Genomic DNA, 26,907 nt, shown 5'->3' with positions numbered 1-26,907 from the left:
TAATTATACTTCCACATCATGCAAGGAAAGACAAAAACCTACACCATGACAAACATGGATTCGACAACAGAACAAAGTAAGGCAACAAAAAAAAAACAAACTGAATGCAAAAAATATAAAAATCAGAAATTAGCCCAACATACAGTTAGGATATAACCCAAATTTTGCCAGGACAAGCCCGACTGAACACCCAAAGAGGATAAGTCCAAGGATAATAATGGCCCAAACGAGCCCAGACCCATCTCCTTCGAATTGCCAAAGACTGGCAAGCCATGCACCAGCCAGACAGGCCGCTGCCTTTTGATCGCCAACGTCACCCAGTCGTCGAAGATTGCCACCTCCAGAGAGCCTCCAGCCGAGATGGAGCACATCCCCAACATGATTCAAACCATCACAAAGACACCAAAATCGGACCCACAACCCAAGTATGATTTCGTTGCCGCCGCTTCCCCAACTCTGAGCTCCACATAACCATAACCCATCCGTGGACGAAAACCCAACCACCAGCTTAAAGATGACGTCAAAGCATCGCCGCTAAAAAACAACACCGCAACTCGAAACACCAAACAACCTTTCCGACTGCAAACAGACCCGTTACCCTCAAGAGATCCCTCCCAGTAACTGCAAGCAAGGCCCCCAAAGACATGCCATAACTCCCTTCTGATGACAACGTTAAGGACGCATCATCGGATGGAAAATATGAAGATTTGTTAAAACCCTACTTCGCGGTCATTTATAAAGATTTGTGTAATCAATTCAAAAGTTGTTTATTTTTGGGTTTCAGAGTGTTTGAATCTTGAGCAGACTCATATACGAATAATAGAGCTTGTAGGTGAATCATCTTGCTAATCATTCCATTTAGTTCACTTAGTTTCTTAGCTAAGGAGGTCCTTATATATTCAAATGGTGCAGATTTCTTATTTTGACAAACTTTTTCATCATATTTTTACATCTTAACCGTTCATATCTTAGGTCCTAATGTATAGATCACGTCAACACAGTTTTATCCAATTTGGTGATCTTTAAGGTATCAAAAAAGTATTGAAACCATGAACAAATGAAAAATTGGAAAAGCTGAACTGTTCATATTTTTAATACTAAATCGCAGTTTTGAATGCCTTCACGATAACCAAATTGGTTGAAATTTTGTAGATGAGATCTATACATTAGGAGCTAAGATCTGAACAGTTAAGATGCAAAAATATGATCGAAAAGTTAGTCAAAATTTGTATCATTGTTAGCTAAGTATTGCAAATTGTTTATCTATACTATTAATAACTCTATAAAAATAGTTATTAATATATAAAAGTTATAACAATAATTAACAAAACTAGTCTACTCACATATGCTACACATATGTAAGTGTGAATTTCATTTTTTTCCTATAATTAATAAATACCAACCGCGGTTAAAATTAGAGATAGATGAGAAGACGTTAATGGAGTAGTGGGTAGTTACAAACTTCTATTATATTTACTATTTTATCTTTATATTTTCATTTACTACAATGCTCTTCTAATATTTTGACAATTTGAAACTAATATATGGTATAAGGGTCATTATGTACTTTCACGTCTGTTTTAATTGACAAAGTATGTTTTAGTGTATAGATGATATATAAAAATATAAATTTATCCGTCCCACGTCCTATTTTTCCTCCACCAAAACCTGACAAAGATAAAAACATAAATTCTCCCCACATGGCCACACACATGCATCATCGCATGTGTAAATATGCATATTTTTCTACTCGAAACTTTCATGCAAATTAAGGACAAAATTTTGTCTCTAAAACAGAAAAGAAAACTACTTGCATGCTGTCATCTCCTTCCCCGAACATTATAGCCGTCACGATAACCGTCTTGGTAACCGTCAGCTGCACCAGCCACCCAACCAACAGTTAAACTAACCAAGACAATAATGCCATACTTCATGACTTTACAGTATATAACTCGTTTATGGCGGGCTTCTTCATCCACAAGTAATACAGCTCCTCCATACTAACAGCATCAGATCGAGGTCTGATCAAGTTAACAAAGGCACCATAATCATCTGAAATCCCTTTAAGAACTTCCTCAACAAATTCACCATCAGAAACTGGAGATCCCGCCTTCGCAAGCATGTGGGCGATCTTTTTTGCTGTGATCACTATATAGAGGACGTTATAGAGGACGAAATCCGTCCCTATTAATGGTTAGGGAGGAAAATTATGTCCGTCTCTATTTGTACCATCCCCATTTTGGTTTGGGTATATTTTGGGAACTGAATAAGCTGTTCGTCCCTCCATAATTACATAACCAGATGAAGGCTTCACGCGCTGTGCTTTGCCTTCTAATAGTGAATAGTTAACAATGTTTGTTATACACTATATTAATGCATTGTTAATTAACTACAAACGCTTGGTCCATCCCCATATTGAATCTTCATTTCTTTCTCCATCCATCCCCAACTTGTACCAAATCAAGAAAAAAAATTAATTGGAAATTAAATATTTTTACCGTTCTTGTTTTGAATAAAAAGTATCATGTTTTACCTGTATGTCTTTGACTATACCGTAATAGTCATTCATAGCAGCCCTTGGATTGTGATCTTGAGCAGAGGCATAGGTATCTTCCATAGCCCTCACAAAAACTCTGTTATTCTGAGTGTTTCTGTCTTCATCATCTGATATGACATGAAATCAAAAGACATTGACAATATATGACTTGGACCGACTTGTCCAATGGCTTGGACCCCTAGCCAATGCTCGCAAGTCTTTGTGTATTTCAACTCCATCATCAATCTGAGATTGAATCTTCAAATACAGAATAATCTTATTAATACAATAGGATATATATATATATATATATATATATATTTTTTTTTTAAAGACTTCAACTATAACAATATTGTTTTCCAGAATATTTAAGTTGATGTCATGTAACTTTGAAAACTCAGAATCCATTCTAGAAAAATCGTTTTTAAGATATTCCAAACCTTAGACGATATGCAAGATGTCTTCTACAATTTGTTACATAACACTTTCAAATTCCCAACCAAACCATTCAGTTTTAAGTTAAAAGACAACTCACTAAGAAATTCACAAAATTTTGACCGTTTTGCATACTTATGTTCTTTCCTTGACATTGAATCTTCAAATACAGAATAATCTTATCAAAAACAATAGTAACAAAACAAAGTTCTTAAATGTGCATGAAGTTTTAACAAATTTAATGCTTACATGTGTGCTGAACCATCTAGGAAACTCGGTATGTGCTCGTGATTGAGCGGCCTTATGTGACTCACGTGAAGATTTATTATCTACAATCAGTTTCTCATGTTGCCTGCATACAAATGATAGTAATTTGTATCCGTAATGAATAGATAATTGTATACTGATTTTGCATTTAATGGCATCAGTTCCATACCTGATGTAGTCTGCAATCTCTGGACGAGCAAATAAAACAGCCCGATGTTTCCGTTCCCACTCCAAATGCTCAAGGTGAATAAGTTACTTAATGCCAAGTGATCTACCATTGCCAGCAAACACAGAAAAACCATGTTCAGTATCCTCATCAACAGTATCAGTGTTACGGCCCAGACTATTTCTTTTAGTAACCACTTCATCACCAAAGTACAATCCGTAAAATCCAAGTGTTTCCTCAATATGGCGCACATACGTTTTTAAACAATTGTGAAAATGAGAACATTTTATAGATCGTAGCAAAGTTTGGATCAATTTCATTAACAAAAAAGAAGAAGATAGAAAACAACAACAAAAAAACAGTAACTTACCTCTCAATTGGGTACATCCACCTATATTGAACATGATCACTAACTTAGCCTTGGACTTGTAACGACTGGCTCCACAGATTTTGCATTTGTCACGTTCAACATCTTTTCTCCAAAACAACATACAGTCTTTGGGGCATACGTCTATCTTTTCACAAGGCAATGCCAAATCAGTAACAGTTTTCCTTATTTGGTAAAAACTAGAAGGAAGGCTTGTTTCAGGGAACCATTCATGTAACATGTTCAACAAGGCTGCCAAAACAGTAGATATTACATCAATAACTTACTGGATATGGCAGTAGTAAATAAAAATAAGGTTTGAGAGTTGAGTAGAATGAAACTATATAATGGTGTATATGTTACTACTCACTAAACGAGGCCCCTGTACATAATCCAGTCATATATTCATCACTTCTACGATCAAGAAATACCAACTCTTTATCCATGACAACAGAGGAGGGGCCTACAAAACCATACCAAAAGAAATTATATGGATGAAGTTTTTTCTCCAAATTGGTATATTTGAAAAAAAACCAATATCTTCAATGTAAAATTATACAATTTCATAACGCAAATTCTGACATCCAAGTCAAACATTGGCACCTAAGAACTCCTTCAACAGAACAATGAAGTACCTTTCATCAACTTAACTTAGTTCCAAGCTTATTGCTTCCTCTTACATTACCATACCAAATTTAAAGCAAGCTTATTGTTTCCTCTTACCTTACCATACCAGAACATGTGATCATTTAATTAAAACAAAATGTGATGCATCATGAATTAAAGTTATGGTATCTAATATTTCCATCAGTACCTACCTACATGTCACAAATAGTAAAGTTTAAGGTTATCTTAAAACAAGACTAATGAACTTGGCCACTACCCAACTATAGGCTCTACAACATGGTTGTTATTATTTGCACTCTATGGTCATTAATGAGATTATGTTGTGAACGTGTGATACATTTGTATGAGTACTATGTAATAATGAATATGGATTCATTCAATCAGTCATTAGGTTCATCATTTGACTTTTGTCATTTGAATAAAGTTAGTTTTCAACACTTAGTTGATGCATAGGTTAAATATGTACTTATGAAAAACCTGATACTGATATGCTTGGTAATAAAGTGCAGCTCTCCATCATGTTGAAAATTAGTTCAGGCATGTTTTACAAGTCTATTATTTCATTATATATATATCACAAACTGAGCAGAGAAAACTAATGAGAATTCTCATATATTCATCAGACAAAGTGGAAAACAAGTTTAATTAGGCATAAGCTTTGATTATTACCGACCCAATACTATAAGGAAACAAGTTAAACATGAAGTAGAAAAAGTGAAAAACATGGATGAATATAAAATACTAACTTGATTCAATAATAATAGCCCTGAAGGTTAAAATAAGTGTATGTTATCGCACAAATATACTTGTCAACAACTTAGATCGAAGGCATAGTTTTTATTGTTACTTGGTATATCCTTATGTTTCAGAAAATCAAAAATTGTATTCTGTTTTAGAAGAAAAAGGAAATTTATTCTTGTGCCAAGTAGTGGTAGAGCTTAGCAATACAGTAGCAAAGTATCAAATCAAAATCCTAAAAGGCACTAAATTTGATCAACTCCAAACAATTTCTAGGCCTGCAAGCAGTAATCAATTTATAATGAAAAGCAAATAAACTAAGGCAGCATTCACTAAAATATGTAAACATGGAGCATTCATAAACCGTTAAAAACTCATCCAGAAACTTGCCACAACAATAATCAACGAGGATACAAAATCCCTACAACAAGTGAGCAAACTCAAAATAAACGCACATAATTAAAAATGAATATAAATTTAAACAAACCAGAGAACCAAAAACTTGAGCAAATTAAAACAAGATCAAAGCTTTACGCCCATATGTATACTCTCTCTCTCTCTCTCTCTCTCTCTCTCTCTCTCTCTCTCAATTTAATCAAATTGAATTTTCTAAAATAAGACTTACCTATCGAGTTCTTCAGAAATCTGACAAAATCTGCAAATCGGAGAAATAAGGGGGGTGGACAACTCGACTAATTGATTGTATCTACCCTCATTGGAGTCATTGCTGCCGCAAATCGGATGAAGAAAGCTACCTTGTTGTTTGGCTATCTGGGCTCTTGCCTCTTGAATGAAAACCTGTATCAATTTTTTTTTAAAATAAGAGCTATATGGGGACGGACATAAGTCTAGTGTTTGGCTTTTTTCTTTCTTTGGGGAAAAGAGGAGCCCAGTAATATTACAAAGTGTATTATATGGGGACGGACTTGATACATCTACTATATTAGGCGTGTGATATGTGTATTATGGAGACGGACAATGTGGGTTCTTTCGTTTTGTTCCTTCACTTCCTTGTTATTATTCACGGTGCATATATAAAATGTTTAAGCGGATACGGTCTCTGTCGCAACATCTGAAATTGTTTAAGTGGCGGACGCTTCTCTGTGCCTTGAACAACGTCGAACATGTCATATTGTTGTAGGACTGGAACCACAAGAGATTTCCAGGGAAAATAGTTGTCTTCTGTGAGTCTGACTGGCACAATCTGGGCGACAGCATGTGGCTGGAATTGTGAAATCTCTGATTCTATAGCCATATCAGGATCGGGTTCGAGCTGTCATGCATCCGAGGAAGAAGGTTGGTTAAAGAAAAGATAGTATAAATTAAGATAGTTCAAGGCATACTTAAATTTTTCACGAATCCAGTAGCCTACGTACATAGAAAAGATTGTTTATAGTTTTAACTTAATTAGCTAGCTGCAAATCTTATGATTCGCAATCACTCCACCCGTCATAACAGGATTTTTTTTTTACATGACCGTCATAACAGGATTTAGAAAACCAACTATAGATGGTTGAAGGGGATGAAGTAACAAAAAAATCCCACTTACAAAGAGCCGAATCAGTAATTAAGCAAAAGCAAATAAGCAATAACCGTCAAAAATTAATCTCATATATAAACTAGTAGAATTATATATTCAATATATTGACAAATTAAAAAGTATTGGAATGATAGCGAAAACATACCTACAACTTCTGTTAGAGCTATTTTATGTTGAGTTTATTCTTCAATGTTATCAATCTTATGCCGTGCAAAATTGATATGTATAGCCTTTTTTTTTTTGGAAAGAAATCTTTCTATCTCTAACTACCGAAAAATACTCTACTGGATAAGGATAGCTAGAAATCTATCTCGTTATCAGAAAAATGATATAAATCTATCTATAGATCGTTGTAAAATAATATGATTTGGGTCCATTCAATTCAGATCAGATCATCCATAATTCCATATATTATACGAGAAGCGTCTATTTTTTTTTTGACATGTTATACGAGAAGAGTCTATGAATAAATCATATATTCGTGTTCAATTACGTGCAACGTCATTCAGAGTCACGCTATACATACGTATAATACGCACTGCCTATTGAACTTGTATATCAATAAGCGAGTACCTTATATATTATGTGATACAAGTAATTTATGCGTACGTGCTATCGAGCAATCGATCAAACTAAGAAAGAAATAAGGATTTCAACAATCTCGGATTTCAATTACTTTAAGAAAAAGCACAACAAAGTTAATGATCAATCTGGACTGACTTCCATAACATGGCATCATAAGAAAAAACTAACTTCAACAAATGCCTTAGCCTAGATATTCTAGATCCAGTTGGTTTTAAACCCTAGATAAAGGATCAAGTACAAAATTGTAAACCAAGGCAGAGCCAACGAATAGGATGATTGCTTTCTTCATAAACGGACCATTATCTTTTCTATTTTCAGGCATTTGAGTAAAGCGAAATACCCGTAAAGGCCAAGGGGGCCCCTGCTGCACAGTTGAGTTAGGCGGCGGAGGAAGGCGCTGCGGCGGCGGCTGCACAGTTGAGGAGGAGTTGCTAGCCGTGTTTGGAGATATTCTAGCTGCTCTTTGCAGCCGTTTATAAACTATTTTCTCATCACATAGTAGCAAGCTGCGCAGTTTTTCTCGAGTTATGGGAGGATCTCGATCCCGAATTGAGGTGGCAAAGGCATCGTAATCCGAAGGAAGTCCATGAAGAACATGAGCAACATAATCCCAATCTTCAAGTGGAAACCCAAAAACTGCGAGTCCATCAGCTATTTCTTCAGCCAACTCTAGATACTTGATCATTGTTAGCTTCCCCTTCTTCAGGTCCAGGAGTCGAGTCTTGAAAAGTCGAGTTCTAGGTCTTGTGATTGCAACAAATTCTTCCTCCAATTTTAACCACATGGCATGGGCGCGTCGCGAGCATGACTGGAATAATGGCCACATGTCCTCTGATAAAGTTGCATAGATGAAGACTCTGCATGTTCGATCTCTCCTTCTCCAATTGGTATAAGCTGCAGTGTCGTATTTCGGGGGACACAGCTCTGTACCGTTGACGATATTGAAGAGGCCATAGGTTTTTAGAACTGGGATCGATTCAGATTTCCAGAGAAGATAGTTTTCTCTTGTGAGTTTGACGGAAACATGGTTTGCAATATGAAAAGCGTCAACTGGAGATTGTGAAATCTCAGATGCTTCAGCCATAATGGAATCCGTCTGCATATGTTAGGGTTCAATATATAAACCTAGAAGAAGTGCAAGGTCAAACTAAAACCATTAAGTCTATCAAAAAAGAAAAGAAAAAGGTTTACAAGAAACTAATCTAAACCCGGTTTCCTTAGCTTATTGGTAATCCGACCCATATCCAATAATATTTTGATTTCTAGTTACCTTTTCTATACGGAAAAGGTATTCAATTTCAATTATTTTTTTGTTCTTCTTCAACCTGGATTTGGAAGTGGGAGTCTTTTTAAAACCCTCACAAAGCCCCAAAGTTCGCAGTACTTCTGTCTTTCTGAAACATTTTAGACTCATTGTCATAGCTATGGAGAAATTTCAAGATTTTTGCCGATCCATCTCAAAAAATGTCAAAGCTGCCTCAGAGAAAGCTTCATCCTCCTCCTCCTCCTCCTCCTCATCATCTTCTTCTTCTTCTTCTTCCTTTGAAGTTCCTCGTGCTAATGAAGGTCTGACTGCAGCTTTGTCCAACCAGTCTCGTGTTATAGACGTTGCTAGACCCGTTAGAGGAGTGGTGTCACTCTGCACATGCTCAAAGTTAGTGTCATTGCCTTTGTTGCTGGGGTTATTGCTGGCTAAATGCTGAAGCGACGCGTTAATCGCTGGGCCAACAAGCTTCTCAAAAAGATCAGAGATTGATTGATTGGGACTAGAAGCTAGTGATTATGTTACCCATTCAATAGATCATGGGCAATGTAGGACTGAAGTGATTATCTGACGTTAGTTTTGTAATGTGTATTTTTTTAGGAGTTTTCAGCTTCCGTTGTAACTTGATTTGGAATCATCCTTTTACATGAACACTATTCTTGATGAAACACTAAAAGTTCACAGTAGTTCTGGGGCTACTGTATTCTTCATAATAAAGGTATTGCTATCTGATTCTAAGGTTTTGCTAAGAACCAGTACTGTACTATTGCAAATCTGCTGTTCTTACTAGTCATTTTAGTATGAGATATGAATTGCATTATACCTTGATTTTGCACCAGCAGTCAATTCAGGACCAATGTGAATTGGAAAGGAGATGAGACAAGTAAATTCACTGAATAATTTGAGTACAATAAACAACCCTGAGATCAATAATTTGCGCAACCAAGAGAGATTAGTCAAGTGGTGGAGAAAGGAAAACGAGTAGCAGGTTGGCCAGAGATGATACAAGGTAACTTTCAAATTTCAAGAGTATAAACCAGAGGACAATATGTGAGAATGAAAGGGACGATGATAAATGACTTAGGATAGACGCTACATTACACTAGAATGAGCAGCAAGTTAACATTATTCGATCAATGTCAAAAACAAAGACAATCCGGTATACTAGGAATCAAGCACCCTCAATATACACCCAAAAACCTATCTATTTGCATACCTAAAAGCATTTAAGATTAGGGGGGTGCAGTAAAAATTGTAACTCCGCAATTGATATGATCTACTCAGAGAAAGACAGGAGCCATGACCAGAGTAATTGTAGCAAGCATTTTAATGAGGACATGAAGTGAAGGTCCGGCTGTGTCTTTGAATGGGTCTCCCACTCTGAAAAACAAACAAAAGGATATTACTTCTGTAAGCAAGAGACCGGCAAATGACTGACAGATTACTAGATAAATAAGAATGAAAACAAGAACTCGGCCAAAACTACGGCCACAGTGCCACTAGACCTATTAACAGAAAAAGGAGGACAGCAGGACTTACGTGTCTCCTGTAACTGCAGCCTTGTGACAATCACTTCCCTTGCCTCCAAGAACCCCTGTCTCGATGTACTTCTTTGCGTTATCCCAGGCACCACCTGACGTGTTCAGGAAAAGAGCCATGAGAATACCTGACACTGTTGCAAACATCAGCATGGAAGCCACAACTTTAGCACCAAGTAGAGGCTGCCCAGTATAGTATCCGAATATCCGGAACACAATACCTGCAAGGGATACGAGCAATAATTATTCCCTAATGTTATTATTACATGGAAGGAACACCAAACTTATCTTAATTGCATGCCCAATATAAGAAAGTAAGTGACTTACCAACTGCTATAGGTGAAACAATAGCCAAAGCACCAGGTTTTATCATCTCCCTCAACGATGCAGAGGCTACAATAGCAACACACCTTGCATAATCTGGCTTCTCCTTATACTCCTGCAGAAGATGTTAGAGACAGCATCATCAAAAGCTGCATTAACATTTAGATGAGTAGTGTTTAACTGTCTATGCATGTTATAATTTTCCATCTGCATTTTTCCATGTTCTATCTTCCCTTTTATATTGATACTTTCCATGTAATTTTGAAATGTTACAATCTACACTCCTTTCCAATATAATAATAATATTATTATTAATAATAATAATAATAATAATAATAATATATCAGCTTCAGAGTTGAAGCAACTATTATTTTAACGGTTAACTGTTTCATATATTTTTTTAATAGTTAGAGTGAGATGACTACATATGTACTGAAAATATACTTGGGGCAACAATATATTTTGTTGAAGCTGTCATAACAAGAACCTGACATCAAAACCACCAAGGGAGCTTATACTAACCATTATACCAGGCCTCTCAATAAATTGCCTTCTTACTTCCCTGACAACCTCTTGAGCAGTTCGGCCAACTGCTGAACAGGCCCAAGCACTAAACAAGAAAATTAGCATAGAGCCCAACAATCCGCCGACAAAAACTTCTGGAATAGCAATATCAACCTGGCAAGTCAGAAGTTGCAAATTAAGACCTAACCCAATAAAGCTGCAAACAGGAGAAACTATTATGGGTCGATGAAGCTTTTTGCTAACCTGCTTGAATGGTTCATGAGCAAATGTAGCTACCTCATCCATATAAGCACTAAATAGAAGAAAAGATGCAAGTGCAGCAGATCCAATGGCAAACCCTTTAGTGGTAGCTTTAGTCGTGTTCCCAACTGCATCAAGTACATCTGTGATCTCACGGACACTTTCTGGCTGTAAGGATGCAAATTTCAAAATATGGAAAAGAAAAGTGTCTTCACACGTTAAACTACCATCTTAGAGAATTCATCATTCAAGGGTTACCTGCTGACTCATCTCCACAATTCCACCAGCATTATCAGCTATTGGACCAAACATATCCATCGTGAGAACATAAGCAGCAGTACTGAGCATGCCCATTGTTGCTACAGCTGTGCCGAACAGCCCGCCAGTAGGAACACCATTTTCGTCCATGAGTCCCGAGGTCTGGCCAAGCCAGTAAGCGGAGACAATGGCTACGCTAATGACGAGAACAGGTAGGGCTGTTGATTCCAGACCCAAACTGACTCCAGCGATTATATTAGTCCCATGACCTGTGGAGCTTGCAAGAGCTAATGTACGTACAGGCTCATATTTGTAGTCAGTATAGTACTTGGTTATCCACACAAATATATATGCAGTGATGATGCCGACTAATCCACACAAGGCAAAGTGAAACCACGCAGACGGTGCTTGTTCGGTGTATAACAACCATCGGGTAGACTGTAAATAACCGAATCAGCCGAAGAAGGATTGATTCAGTCCTCTAAACTCAATTAATAAAGAAATAACCGATAATACTTTGAATTAGCGGCTGACAAACAGAACATAACACAATCATGAGTTAGGTATTAGAATATTACCGCACCGAATGTCAGAACGGCTAAAACTACAGTGATTGAGTATCCCCTCTCAAGAATTGTCATTGGATCCTCCATAGACCCCTTTGCACCAGAATCTCGTGTACCCCTGATTGAAAGTATTCCAATCGATGAAATCACCAGATCAAAACTGTGAACAACCAGAGGAAACAAGATGAAACCAGAAGGATCTGCACATTCAGTGAATACACAGGTGAGAAAAATATCGTCTGAACCAAACCAGTAACAATAAAAAAAGGAGGAAGAGGGGTGTAGGACTGTAGGAGTGATGGAACATGTAAGCCCTAGCCTGAGAAACCAAGTCATATTTTCGACATGGCACTCAGTCTGCGTGTACGAATACATGTGAAACATCAAATATCTGCTTGCCTTCAATTTTACAACGCTGAGCCATTGTTCCTCCAAGTATCATAGCACTGATTATCTCAGCAGCAATACTTTCAAAAAGATCAGCACCTCTAGCTGCGCAGTCCCCAACATTATCTCCAACCTAAGTTGCAAATACAACTCGAGTCAATGAATCTATAATTAAGACACAGCAGACATGTTGTACATTGATAATTAAAGTTACAACTAAGTAACTTCTACAGTATTTCATTACTCATTGTATCTGCACAAGTTTCCAACTTTAATTGTGTAATTAAAAGAATAAGTTGTTTTCATTACTCATTGTATCTGCACAAGTTTCCAACTTTAATTGTGTAATTAAAAGAATAAGTTGATAGCACTTGTTCTCTAAATAAAAACATATGAGAATAGAATGTACATCGGATCGGAAGTTGGTTTAACCCAATAGGAGAATCCATTGCTAATGCACAAAAGATGAAGACTTACCAGATCAGCTATCACAGCAGGATTCCTTGGATCATCTTCAGGAATCCCCTGCTCTACTTTTCCAACAAGATCAGCTCCAACGTCAGCTGCTTTTGTGAATATTCCACCTCCCAGTTGAGCAAATAAAGCAACAAAAGAAGCTCCGAAGCCGTAACCGACAAGAAGAAGAGGCACTGAAAATTAAGTGCATCAACTGATCAAAGTCAAGCAGCAGACTTAAGATAAACACTAGAAATTAACTGATAAGTAAAAGCCTTAAGCGGAGACCAAAAACAAGTCATAGGCCATCAAACAGCATGCATCATTATGCAAGCATGTGCTTCAAAACACCACTTGGCATCTAGTAGAGGTTACACAAAATAAAAAAACCTAGTTGTAAGGTTGCAAAATAAGCAAACAATAATATATAAATATTTATATAAATCACTTGAGAAAACAATTATATGACTATATCTATTAAGTATATCTGTATAAGTGAAAAAGAAGCTGAAAACACTACATGGTCTAGTAATACTAGCAACACATACTTAAGATACAGCAAGACAATCAAATGTCCCATCAAAAGAAATTAGAACAAGAAATGAGAACAGGAGCTGGTACACATTAATGTAATAGATAGCATAATCATAAGACAAGGAGCAAGGAGGGTCAAAACATACAGTCAGTAACCTTCATTGAGCCTGGTGTATCCACTCCCAACCAGACATAGAATGTGGCATACAGGATGGCTATACCGATTACAGCCATACCAACAACAATCATAGCAGAAAAACCACCAGCACGAACAGCTATCTGCACATGGTATTCCAGCTTAAAATATGAATGTGATACGTTTTCATTACAACTAACTAGAAAGGATGAGAACCTGCAACGCCTCCCTTGCAGATCGTCTCGCAGCACTAGAGACTCGAACATTGGCACGAACTGATACCCACATCCCAACATACCCAGCAACACCTGAGCAGAAAGCTCCCAAAAGAAATGCAGCTACAGTAATAAATGCAGTGGCTACCCTGCATCAGCAAAGTCATAAGTGTAAATATTTTTGACACAATTTTCTTTGAATGGTGATGATCGAAAACAAAAGGAGCTTATTATCACCTTCCCAGACCAGATGACTCTTGCTGAGGAGTTGTAGTGCGAAATAAGTATATGCAAAGGATAACCCCAGCCAGTAAAAATGCCATCTTAGAGATGGTCCCATACTGGGTCCTGAAGAAACCTTCAGCACCATCACGTATTGCATCTGATATCTGAAAAGAGAAATGTCAAGCACAAGATAAGTAAAAGAGAAGCTAAACAATGTCACGACTAACAACATATCACAACCATCATTTGTTTCCCTCTCCTTCAAGATAAGCAGCAGAGACTCGCACTTTAGACACTTTTGAGTGTAATTTTGCAGACTACCCAGACCATATGGGCATGAAAAAAACATGAAATGAACATACTTTAGTCCTTGGTTCACCAGCCAACAATGCAGAGTAATAATATTTTAGCACCAAATCAACTACATGTATTATTGCTCATTTGCTCTAGTTTTATTCTGCATATAATGTAGTTGAAGCTGTATATGCAGAAGCTCACCAAAAACAGGGCAGAAAACCTAATGAAGCCGCAGGTTCAAGCTTCAACTAAAATGATTTTCATTGGCTCATGGAACAGCATGGACACCTCCATTCAATACTTCATAGAAATAAAGACAATGGAGAAAGGCAGAAAGCCATACCTGACCCATTTCTGGAGGCCCCTCATCTTTCGCAAGAACCCATTTGGCAAGGTGCATTGCCAGAAGGAAGCTGACAATACAAACTGAGAAGACGAAAACAATGATAGGAGAAGTGCTTGCTCCAATGTAAAAGACTACTCCAAGTGTCAGAAATAAAATCACGAAAAGGACACGAACATTTATTCCCATCAGAATTCGAAAAATCTGCAGAACAGTATAGGATATGAAAAGAAAAAAACAATGAGAGACTGAAACGCAAGAATTGAATTGTCAACTGACGTACAAAAGAAAATAATGCTTGCGCTCTATGACATAAACGCAGAAAAAGAAACACTGGTTAGAAAAGATAATGAGTATTCTTACCAATGGGTTGTAAGATTTACCACGCATGTTTGGGAATGTCCTCAGCCTGTCTGGGTAAGGCCCCAAATGACCGTCCTCCAAATCTTCGCCCATCATCATTGTATGGCTGGAATTCACCCTCCGAACTACAGGAAAAGGACTGTACTCGCTACCTTGGGGCAACTCGCCCCCTGAACCTGGTCGCTGAATTTTGAATGTTCTTATTCAGCCAGTGGAGAAAAGATTCCACCCTGTCCGAGTAAATAGCAGTATCTATAATTTAGAATCCGCAGCCAACTCAAACAATTTTTGCTCCTTTTCCCTCCGCCCGAACTCAAAATTCAACCAGAAAAGTGAGCCTTCAAATCCTCTTTACTGCCCAAACCCACTATCACATTAAACAAACCAAACTACTCAGTTCACGCGCCAGCAAAAGCCTCAACAAGTAACATAGAAACTTTACCTCACACAAAACCTTATCTAGCGTAAAATGCAGTACACGAAACTTAAAACCACAAGACAAAAACACAAACGACAACACTAGCTTCATCAGTTGCAGCTATCATTAGTGAGTGGTGGAGCTAAATTTTTATCGAGAGCTTTTACTCTATTTATAAAAATATTCTGCCTATATTTTCCTGTTTATGTTCATTGGTGTAAGTAGAACCCCGACGAATCCGAAAACCACATGAATGAGCTACCTTCAATTCATTAACAACTAACATTTGAAAAAACAACACATTGAAATACAAACAAAATGTGAAATTCACAATCCTAGATATTACACTAAACCCATCAATTTAAACACCAAGCACTTCAATCAAAACAAACTCAGTTATCTCAACCTTATAGGCAGTCAAATTCTGAAACCAAATGCGAACATCCTAAATCCAAATGCGTCGCCGATAAGATCACTATGGGAATTGAAACAGTAGCATATGAAGATCGAGAATTGCTAGAGAGAGAAAGAGAGAGTTCAACTTACGAGTGGAGGAGGTGAGTCGGCGTATGAGGGATTGGATTAGGGTTGGAGCAGCTGGAAGACTCTGGAGACTTGGAGAGTTGAGAAAGAGAGAAAGAAAGAGAGAGGGTTATTGGTGAGATCTGATCAGAATTGGTTGACAAGAGTGACGGTTTCAACGGCACAAAGGAGGAGAGGAGCAGCAGGAGGAGAGGGAGGGAGGTGGGTGTGCCCAAGTCGTCGTTCTTCGCCCACGTGGCGCAGGGCCATGTCAGATGCCCAATCGTGTTACGACATGTCAGATGTTCTTGTTTAGTCTCTTGGTTGATCCAAAATGCTATCCATTCTTTTAAGTAAAAACAAATAGAATTAATTGAGATTAAAATTAAAAAAAAATCAAATCTTCTTAAAAATATATATGTTAGAAACCAACGGCCTAGTTCCATTTGGTCTACACCTACGTGCACTTCTGGTATGCTTTAATTTTACTAGCCTTCATGTCCGTCCGATGCACGTTTGGAAGGGCCGCGTGCATAGTAATTTACTTTTATTGCTACTGTTTTGATTTCCAACTTAGGGTTTTATCAAATACTGAGAATCAATGTCTCTTGTACAAACCTCCATTGTACCAAGGGAAAAAAATAAATATCGTAATGTTTCTCAATTGCAAAGAAGGAAAAGTCAACCACAAAAACTAATTTGGTTCAATTCAATAGAGAAGAGAATAGTGTATACGGGGTACCTGAACACAAAAAACCCAAGGATAGAACGAAATCTCAATTACAACTATGAACTCAAAATCTTTTACAAAAAAGAAATCTGGAATTCTAGAATTCTAAACACAGTATTTGGACTTAAAACAAAAATCAAAATCACCCATAACATTTAAGAAAAATTGAGAACATACCTACGTGATAATTACCCATCCATGATCAAGCCTCATTTGGTGCAACTGTATATTCCGTGAATCAAAAAAGGAACCAACATCAATCCCTTATTCAAGTAAGTAGAAAAAAAATTGAACTAAGCGCCAGAATTCAAACCTGGGTTTGCTCGGCAACAATGGCGAGTTCCAAAAATGGTTTACGTCGTTCTTTTTTGTTTCAATTGTATGTTTCTGAAATCAATAACCAAGAACTGTGAGCATGAAATCGATTACCAAAGATGATTATTACAGTTAGCAAGTCATACCTCAGTCGTTCCGGTTCCTCCTTCTTTTGTCATCTTTTTGCTAATTTGAAGACGAATGAGTGCTTATCCATAAATGAAACCCATATATGTGGAGATCGTCCCCTGACAGTTTCTCTCAAGTTTGGAGATTGTGGAATCTGTTAATATTTGGTATCTCACACCGTACAATACTCCAATTGGTAAAGACTAAGAATACAAAAGGCACGAGAGAGAAAACAACTAACATTGAAAGAGAAAGCTCATAGAGCAAATGATATTGATGTTGATAATTTTACACTATGTTTTCAACAATGACATAACATGGAATTTAAACTAGTGAATGGAACAATGTGGAAGACCCTAGAGAACTGAATGAGATGTGAACACATAGAGAGAAAGTAGACGGTTCAGATTAGTTTAGGTAGCAAGAATATTGCTAGGAAGATCACTTCAGTATAGGCAGTATAGGCAGAGTTGTTGCTAGGGTTGCAGAGACATGCTGCTCACAAGGCTCGAAGCAAACCCCACTCTCTTTGTGCTCTACATGGTCTTGTAGTTCTCTGCTTATTTTAGCCTTACCTTTCACATTTTCTTTGTTCATGTTAGACTTAGCTTCACTCACATCATTTTTTATCATGTTGCAATTTCCATCTTTTCCCTTAACATCCCCCCTCAAATTAGTGGGAGGTGTACCCAACACTAGGTTGCAACATAGATACCGGAATTGAGACGAGCCAAGGCCCTTGGTGAATATATCAGCAAATTGGTCCATAGATGGGACAAATTGCAGTGTTAACTCTCCTCGAATCACATTTTCTCTAGTAAAGTGAACATCAGTTTCCACATGCTTGCATCTAGACTTGTAGATGGGGTTTGAAGCTAGAGCCAAAGCTGATACATTATCGCCATGGAGCACAGGAGCATGAGGAAGAGTGATGGCTATATCTTGAAGAAGATGTCTGATCGAGAAAATTTCAAAGGCAGTGTCTGCCATAGCTCTGTATTCGGCTTCTGTGGAGGACCTTGACACTGAGTGTTGTTTCTTAGAGCACCATGATATGGGACAATTACCAAGATAGATAACAAATCCGGTAGTGGAGCATCGATCATTCGGATCCCCTGCCCAATCGGCATCAGAGAAGGCACGAAGCTCGAGTGGTGCTGACCGATATGTTAAGCCATAGTCTGTGGTGCCAAGAAGGTATTTAAGAATTCTTTTGACTGCTGCATAATGAGCTACTGTAGGAGCTTGCATAAATTGGCACATTGTGTTCACACTATATGCTATGTCTGGTCTAGTAAAAGTGAGGTACTGGAGGCAACCAACAACACTTCTATAATGTGTATAGAGGGTCATCATCTCTTAGAAGCTTGGCGTAGGGGAGACAAGGAGTGGGACAAGTTTTGGACTCCAACATGCCAGCTTTTTCCAACACCTCTTTAGCATACTTAGATTGTGATACAAAGAGACCACCAGAAGGCAAGTATTCAATTTGTAACCCCAAAAAGTAATGTAATAGCCCCAAATCTTTCATTTCAAACTCATGAAGCAGAGCATCTTTAACTTTCTGAATTTCTAGCTCACAGTTACCAGTCAAGATTTTATCATCCACATATAGAAGTAGATAAATCATGGTGTTGCCAAAAGACTTAATGAACAAAGAAGGGTCAGAGTGACAATTTCGAAAACCAATAGAAGGAAGGTAAGATGTAAACCTCTCGTTCCAAGCGCGATGAGCTTGTTTGGGACCATAAATGGACTTGACTAATTTGCACACATAATTGGGACGAGCAGAATCTTCAAATCCATGAGGTTGACTCATGTACACCTCTTCTTTGAGAACACCATGGAGAAAAGCATTTTTCACATCCATTTGATGCAATTTCCAATTAAACTGTGCTGCAAGGGCAAGAAATAATTTCACAGTTGTGTGCCTCACCACTGGACTATAAGTTTCATCATAGTCAATGCCTGCTTCTTGGCTGAACCCCCTGGCAACAAGTCTAGCCTTAGGTCCATCGATAGAACCATCTAAGTTTTTCTTCAGTTTGAAGATCTATTTGCAGCTTACAACATTTTTCTCAGCTTGAGGAGGGACAAGATACCATGTCTTTTGATCCACAAGGGCATCAATCTCACTTTGCATAGCACTTTTCCATTCAGGAACTTGCATGGCTTGCTTGTAGGTGTGGGGCTCATCATATGGAAACGGTTTGATAGCTGCATTGCTTGCATAGAATACCTTCTTTTTATATATCCCATGTTGCTTCTTGTCATCATGGGATGGTCATTTGCATTGACATTTGACATAGGAACATAAGAGCCAATATTGTCAAACGAGGCAAAGCTAGGAGCAGCAATGTCAATATTAACATCAGACAAAGGTATGTGTGGCTCATCAACATATGACACATGAGGAACATTGGCAATCATATTTTCTGTGCAAGTAGATGAGTGGTCAATAACCAATGGATTATCAAGGGCATCACCACAATGGTAATAAGAAACCGAGTCACACGGCAAGGCTGAATTGGTGGGAGACCCTACTTCATGTGCAGACATAGTTGAATTTTTAGATTGTAAAAGAGTACCTCTGACATTTGGATCACCATGACAAGATGAGGGAGGAGATACATCACTTGTAGACTCATGAGCATGTCTAGCAGGAACTTCATTGGCGGAAGGTGCATGGACAAGGTGAGGTGCTGCTGGAGAGTGTGTGTGACACTGCTAAAGGGTATAGGCAATCCACATGGAGATGACATTGATTGAGAGAATTCCGCAGAGAGATCAGTGACAGGTCTTGCCATATTCTTGTAGTAGAAGCTACTTTCATCAAAGATAACATGTCTAGAAATTATTGTTTTCCTTGTCACTGGATTGAAGAAAATGAATCTTTTATATCCCAAAGCAAACCCAAGAAACACACAATGGGATGTCTTAGGCTGTAATTTGTTAGAGTTGTATTGTTTCATGAATGGGTAGCAGGTGGAACCAAACACTCGGATGTGATCTATGGGAGGGGTTTTGTGGAATAATGCTTCATATGGGGATAACATGGACAATGTGATACATGGCATTCTGTTTATTAAATAGACAGAGGCAACACAAGCATGATACCAAAAGTTAAGGGGCATGAAGGCATTGTTTAAAAGGGTTATGGCTGTTTCAACAATGTGTATATTCTTCCTCTCTGCTAAGCCATTTTGTTGTGGGGTATAAGGACATGACAACCGATGCACAATTCTATTCTTAGCAAGAAAGTCCTTGAAATGATTACTGGTAAACTCACCCCCTCCATCACTTTGAAATATCTTAACAGAGGCAGAGTACTGATTATGAATAAAGGCACAAAAAGTATGGAACAAAGGAAAAGCTTCTCTTTTATTTCTCAATGCAAAAATTCATGTGTATCTTGTACATTCATCAATCAAAGTCATGTAATATTTGTATCCCTCAAGTGATAACACAGAGATGGCCCCCAAAGATCTGAATGGATTACTTCAAAGGGTGTTACAGATTTTTCAGAGGCCATGGGAAAAGACAACTTGTGGGATTTACCAGCTAGACAAGAATCACATACAGATTTGCATTGATCAGATGCTATAACTATTTTAGACTAGTTCAACATACTAGACACTATCTGATTTGAGGGATAACCTAATCTTTTGTGCCACAAAGAGTGGGAAACCTTATTACCGAGGAAAGCAGTAGAAACAGCTGAAATAGGTAGACATTTTCTGGCAACTTTGATTGGAATTGGGTACATGCCCTTGTCACACACTCCTTCATACAACACTCTTCCTGTCACCTTGTCCTGTATCAAAAAATCAAAGGCATCAAATATCATTCTCACATAGTTATCTTTGCACAAATTATAAACAGATAGCAGATTTGCAGCAAGATCAAGCACATAAAGAATATTTTTCAAACTAAGTGAGCCTTGATTAGTAACAATAGAATTAGAACCCTTTTTCTCAATACTCAAGCTTGAACCATTACCGATCTAGACAGAGTCACAAGAGTTGTATGAGGTCACGTTCTGTATCTGGTGGATATCTGAAGTCATGTGGTTGGTAGCCCCTAAATCAACAATCCACACCCTCATTACCAGAGTCACCAAGGGCAAGAAAGGCTGAGTTTGAGTTCTGTTGGTTCTGGTTTGAGTTTCTGTATCTAAAAAACTTTGCAATATGGCCACTTTTTTTACAAATCTGACATACCACAGTAGAGCTTGAAGCTTCACCTTGCTGGGTGTTTCTTTGGCGGCAAGTGTAAGCACTGTGACCCGACCTATCACAGATCTGACATATTACAAACTCATTTGCATAGTTTCCACCATTCAACCTTGGCCTTGAGTTGTTGTTTCCCATGTAGTTATTGTTCCTTTGATTGTTGCTTGGGAACCGAGGATATTCATCATCATTACTATTGTTGTGCTGCTGGCTGGAGCCACCATTGGAGAATTGTTGAGACCCATTTGGTTGAGGCTGAGAGCCAGCTATAAGTGATATATGGCTTACCACTTTAATATATTCCTAGCATCTTTTTTGCCTTTTATTTTTAAGCTCCCACCATAAGGTATAAATGGTAAGGTATACATAGGGTTTTTGGATGACAACGACTATTATTTGAATCATGATTGAAAAAACGGCTACTATTTTTTTTGTCAACATGTATAACGGCTAGTTAACGGACATTTTTGAAAATTCTATATATTCTTTTAATATTTATGTATTATTTAGTTATTTTACTTTTATGCATCAGTGTGTATGGTACTTTTTCCGAGCTCGGAGGTCATCTCCGAGAAAGTTTTGAAGAGGCCGTTAATTATCGTTTATAAATCATAAGTTATTTTTATACATTAAAATAATTTAACTCTTGGGATCATATGAAAGAGCTCACTGCTAGGTTCGTGATGGTACAATAGTTATTTGTAAAAAATAAAAATAAGTATGGTATTTATGGAGAAAACTAATATGTAACTAAAATTAAAATGAATATAATTGGAATATTAGAAAAAGTATGAGGATAGATTGGGAAGAAAATGAAAAAATAATAAAAAATATATCTCATTTACCTTACGAAATGGAATGCCATAGATAGCATTCCACTATTCACATAAGGCAAAAAAAAAATTTGGGGAAATGGGGGATACCTTATGGTGGGAGGTGGTGGTAAGGTATATTTATGGTTTTACCTTATGGTGGGAGGTGGTGGTAAGGTATATTTATGGTTTTACCTTATGGTGGGAGATAGTCTGAGCCACAAAACCAGTTGAAACAATAGAGTTGGTAGGTGGTAAGACAAAGCCAGTGGTAGCTTGAGCTCCTTGTGTTATAAATGGAGACTGAGTGAATGAAGGTCCACATGACATGGAGGAGTTGGACTGACCATAATAGATCATGTCAGAGATTTGACTCATATTGTTCCCATTACTGAAAGGGTGGGTTGAGAATCCAGTGTTTGGGTATACAATGTTTGGACATGCAAATAGTGCTCCAGGAGTATTAGTTGCATTCATGTAGCTCAGGGAATTTGAAGCAACTGAGGGGTTCACAAAATTTGTGGTGGCAGGGCTGGCAAAGTTGGTATTGACCGGAAGAGAGTGAGTAGTTGAGTGATTTAAAGTGTTGGAGTGATTGAAAAAAGGTGGGTATAGAGAGGAGGGTAGAGCACAATTTGCAGTACATGGTAAGTTGGTGTTGAAAATGGTGTCCCCATTCAGCATAGGTTGAGCTCCATGGTTTGCATACATAGCAGACAACTGAGACAAGAGAAAAGACTTTTGTTCCAGCTCAATCTCAGTTTCAACAGACAACAACAGAGAATGCACTTCCTCTAGGCAAATATTTGCCTTACCCCTAATGATTTGCCTTGTGTGACCATACTCACTGGGCAAACCAACAAGGATAAGGACCTTAACATCCTGATCAGACATTCCAACACCCAAAATAGCCAATTTGTCTCTTACAAACTTAAATCTCAGTAGGTATTTCTCAATATTATCACCTTCCTTCTGAATGTTTTGGAGAGTAGATTTCAGTTGCATAATATGAGCTTCATACATTGGGGCGTATCTGTGCCTCAAGGTGAGCCAAACATCCATGGCAGAGCCACATCCAATAATAAGAGCAAGAGGCTCAGCTGTGAGAGTATTGCTAAGCAGGGAAATAAGAAAACTATCCTACTCAAGCCACTGTTCTCGAGCTGCAGTATTGTCAGTTTTTGTGCCATCTTCAGCAACCAACACAGGGGGAGGACATGGATGTGTGCCATCAACAAATTTGAGCAAGTCATGTCCCCTCAAATGGTGTTGCATTTGGAAAAGCCAACCAGGGTAATTGTTTTCATCCAAACGGACTGAAACAACATTGCAAGATTGTGTTGAAGAAGCCATGAGTGGAAATATGGTTCAGATTGATATTGAGAATTGGTAATTATACTAATGTTTGGAAAATCATGACTTGATATTTTAAAAAGAATGATTTTACTGATTTTGAAAAACTGGTAATTTTACGAGATTTGCAGCGGAAGTGTGAAATTACAATGGTCAGGCCCCCATGGGCTCTGATACCATGTTAATATTTGGTATCTCACACAGAACAATACTGCAATTGGTAAAGACTAAGAATACAAAAGGCACAAGAGAGAAAACAACTAACATTGAAAGAGAAAGCTCATAGAGCAAATGATATTGATGTTGATAATTTTACACTATGTTTTCAACAATGACAGAACATGGAATTTAAACTAGTGAATGGAACAATGTGGAAGACCCTAGAGAACTGAATGAGATGTGAACACGTACAGAGAAAGTAGACGGTTCAGATTAGTTTAGGTAGCAAGAATATTGCTAGGAAGATCACTTCAGTATAGGCAGTATAGGCAGAGTTGTTGCTAGGGTTGCAGAGACATGCTACTCACAAGGCTCGAAGTAAACCCCACTCTCTTTGTGCTCTGCATGGTCTTGTAGTTCTCTGCTTATTTTAGCCTTACCTTTCACATCTTCTTTGTTCATGTTAGACTTAGCTCCACTCACATCATTTTTTATCATGTTGCAAATTCCATCTTTTCCCTTAACATAATCCTCTCTTCCCGTAAACTTAGATTTCTAGTTTCCGTTCTATTTGGTTAGTTTACGATAGTATCCTTCCAATAATATTTAGACTTTAATGAAAAATAATAAAATTGTAGGCAAATTGGGCAATTCAAAAGTTTAACAATTTGACCTTTTTTTACTTCTCTTCTGGCTTTATTAATAGAAGATGTGGAACACTTAAAAATAATCAAACTCTTCGTGGCATGGTAAATACAAAGAAGAAGGGTTGTAGTAAAAAAGTCAGTGTTGAACAATCTTGGAGATTGATCAAGATAGTACAAGACATCAAAAACTTAGCTAATAGTTTAGGTTCTATTACTTTGCACATGTATTTAGGAAAGCTAATTTTGTTGCTAATGCTATTGCTAATCTTGGGCATTTTTGTGATACACCTCTGTATTGGAATGATAGGGTTTCTAATGAGGTTTTGTCTACCTTATGATTGTCAATTGTAAACGTTAGTTACATGAGAGACTTCTCAATGTAATTCTAGTTTCCTATACAAAATAAAAATAAAAATAAAAGAGAACATGGCATGGCAAACACACATACTCAAAGTGATGAAGTCTAAGTATAAGCATCTAACATTTTTTTTAAACAAGGTCAAAATTATATTAATTAATGAAAAAGTACATAGCACGATGCAAACGCATCGGAAAATAACAAAACATAACCAGATGCACAAACGCATCCAAGGTAACTGAAAGAGCAATACCTCATGACAAGATGCACAAATGCATCAAGGGGTAAAAGTAACCGGATAACCGTGTGACTTGATGCACTAAGGTACCGTTGCACTGCAATGTCACAAAAGCAGTGTGAAAGGGAGAATAACTGAAACTGTAACCGTAACCAAAGAAATCGAGAAACACTAAGAGTGACAGCTGAAAAGTTCGTAAACAACCTATCAAGAACCAAAACCAATTCCAGACCAAGACGGGCAATTGTTTCGGACGCAAGATCCGACAACTAGTGTGCCCGGGATCCCAAAAATGGATCCAAATTTGACCCGAAATCAAATGCTCAAAAATTCGAAGCCAAATCATACATCTGCTCCAAGATCCCGCGTCACTGGGCCCCCACGAAGAACCAGACCAAACAGAAATGCTCTGGGCACCAATGCAATCCGGCACCCAAGGCGTTCCCATTGGAACTTAAACGTTTGCTGCCAACCAGGACACCTAATGATCCTTTCTGAGCCTTGTACCTCGTCGCCAGACCCCACTGACATCATCGGAGAGCGGTGCCACAGACGACGCCCCAACTGAGATCCAAAAGCCGAATTTGAAAGCCGTTGTCGCACCAAAGAGCAGACCGGCCACTATCTCCTCCAGTGGTGGAGGCTTGACACCAACTGGGATCCCAAACCTGGATCTAGGTTCTCCAAATATGATGACACCTAGCCCAAACCCTTAGGTCCGCCAGGGACATCTCCAACCACCCAGCAATAAAAAATGAAGGACTTAGAGATACCCAGGTCTTCGACGTCGTCGCCACCTAGACTTGCTTTGCTAGCTTTCTAGTAACCAGCTTTGTCCTCAGCCTAAAAGGATAGAGGAGACTCCCCAATCCATCGCCGAAACCACCAACAAATGTCGATGCCGACCCCCATAAGGGGATCTTGTGATTTCCCTGATGAGGACATGGAAATTTGTCGAAGAGGTTAAACCACCACTGACCGCCGCATCCTAACCCTAGCAGAGCTCTGATAGGTTTCATCCATAAATGATGGCTCTATCACAAGCATATAACTCTTAAACTGCATAACATCATTATAATGTTTATGTCGTAAGAAAATTTATAAGCCCAACAATTTGATACGTATAGTTGGGACAAAGTCTTAATTTAGCCTCTAGTTAAATTTTGAATTTATAGAGTAGTAGCTAACTCCTAAATATAATTCAACATAAGAAATCAAGATCATTATCGTTAAAATGTTCTCAATAACAAATCAAATTGACAAATTAAGTTTTTTGTAGTGCAATTTTCCTAAAATGGACTTACACAAGCACAATAAATAGCTTTTTTCTAAATCTCATTATCAACACCTCCTCAAATTCATTCTTTTCACGTAGACTCATTTTCTAAGTCTATTGATCTTAAGACCCGATTGTGTCATTGAAAAATGGCAATGGTCAAAGCATTCATATTATGCATCATTGTTTTGAGAAAAATGAAACTATATATATTGTAGCAAAATAAGATTACAACCAAGAGGAACACTCCGTGGTGGTGAAACTAAATTCCACACGCTCATTCCTACCAATACTATTAGTCAGGTCACAGGACTATCGCAAAAAACAATAGACATGCGCCAATAATACCCAATCCCGAACCAATAAAACTAATTCTAGAAGTAGTCGATACGTACTCGCCATCAATCTCAAGAAGAGAACCGCTCCAATAATATCACATACCAGAACCTCCGGCATAGTTGCAGAGACAACCTCCCCATTACATTGACATCCAGAAAAAGCCGAATTTTAAATAATCTTTGAAAATGACATGCACCATAAACATGTGGACTCAACGACACAACCAAACCCTGCCTACCGACAACCTAAACCCTCGCTCAAGGAGGAGGGACAAAACAAAAGAAAAAACAACAAAAGAAACAGACTTGGGCCTAAAGAACTAAGCCCACCTACACAACCTAACTAGTTGACCCAAACTAGGCCCAAAGGAGCCCAGACCCAACATCGGCTACCGCCAATGAACCACCACTCCAAACCGCGCCAGATACTACACGCCGCACCTAACCA

At 38.0% G+C, this 26,907-nt stretch overlaps 1 protein-coding gene across 1 annotated transcript; it reads right to left on the bottom strand.

The window, feature by feature from the left end:
• Nucleotides 1–9,594: 9,594 nt before the first annotated feature.
• On the bottom strand, nt 9,595–16,089 carry LOC126797507 (pyrophosphate-energized membrane proton pump 2). Its single transcript, XM_050524135.1, has 15 exons — nt 15,897–16,089; nt 14,933–15,299; nt 14,570–14,773; nt 13,942–14,093; nt 13,706–13,853; nt 13,500–13,632; nt 12,841–13,013; nt 12,376–12,496; nt 11,989–12,176; nt 11,411–11,848; nt 11,156–11,320; nt 10,910–11,065; nt 10,391–10,502; nt 10,065–10,284; nt 9,595–9,905 (listed from the first exon to the last, which is right to left on the bottom strand). Exons 2-15 carry the CDS (start codon nt 15,029–15,031, stop codon nt 9,806–9,808), a joined length of 2,409 nt encoding a protein of 802 aa, XP_050380092.1. The 5' UTR covers nt 15,032–15,299; nt 15,897–16,089; the 3' UTR covers nt 9,595–9,805.
• Between the last annotated feature and the right edge of the window lie 10,818 nt (nt 16,090–26,907).

This window comes from Argentina anserina, chromosome 6 (assembly GCF_933775445.1).
Source record: "Argentina anserina chromosome 6, drPotAnse1.1, whole genome shotgun sequence".
Lineage (NCBI taxonomy): Eukaryota > Viridiplantae > Streptophyta > Magnoliopsida > Rosales > Rosaceae > Argentina > Argentina anserina.
Note: the sequence above shows the minus strand (reverse complement) of the source record. Positions and strands in the feature narration are given on the sequence as shown.

What these genes read in the sequence shown, in the direction of transcription:
- LOC126797507 (XM_050524135.1), bottom strand. Translation starts at nt 15,031, where the DNA reads ATGATGATGGGCGAAGATTTGGAGGACGGTCATTTGGGGCCTTACCCA. An exon ending in GAGTCATCTGGTCTGGGAAG is followed by an intron (nt 13,854 to 13,941) that starts GTGATAATAAGC and finishes TTGCTGATGCAG; the next exon opens with GGTAGCCACTGCATTTATTA. An exon ending in CTCATGAACCATTCAAGCAG is followed by an intron (nt 11,066 to 11,155) that starts GTTAGCAAAAAG and finishes CTGACTTGCCAG; the next exon opens with GTTGATATTGCTATTCCAGA.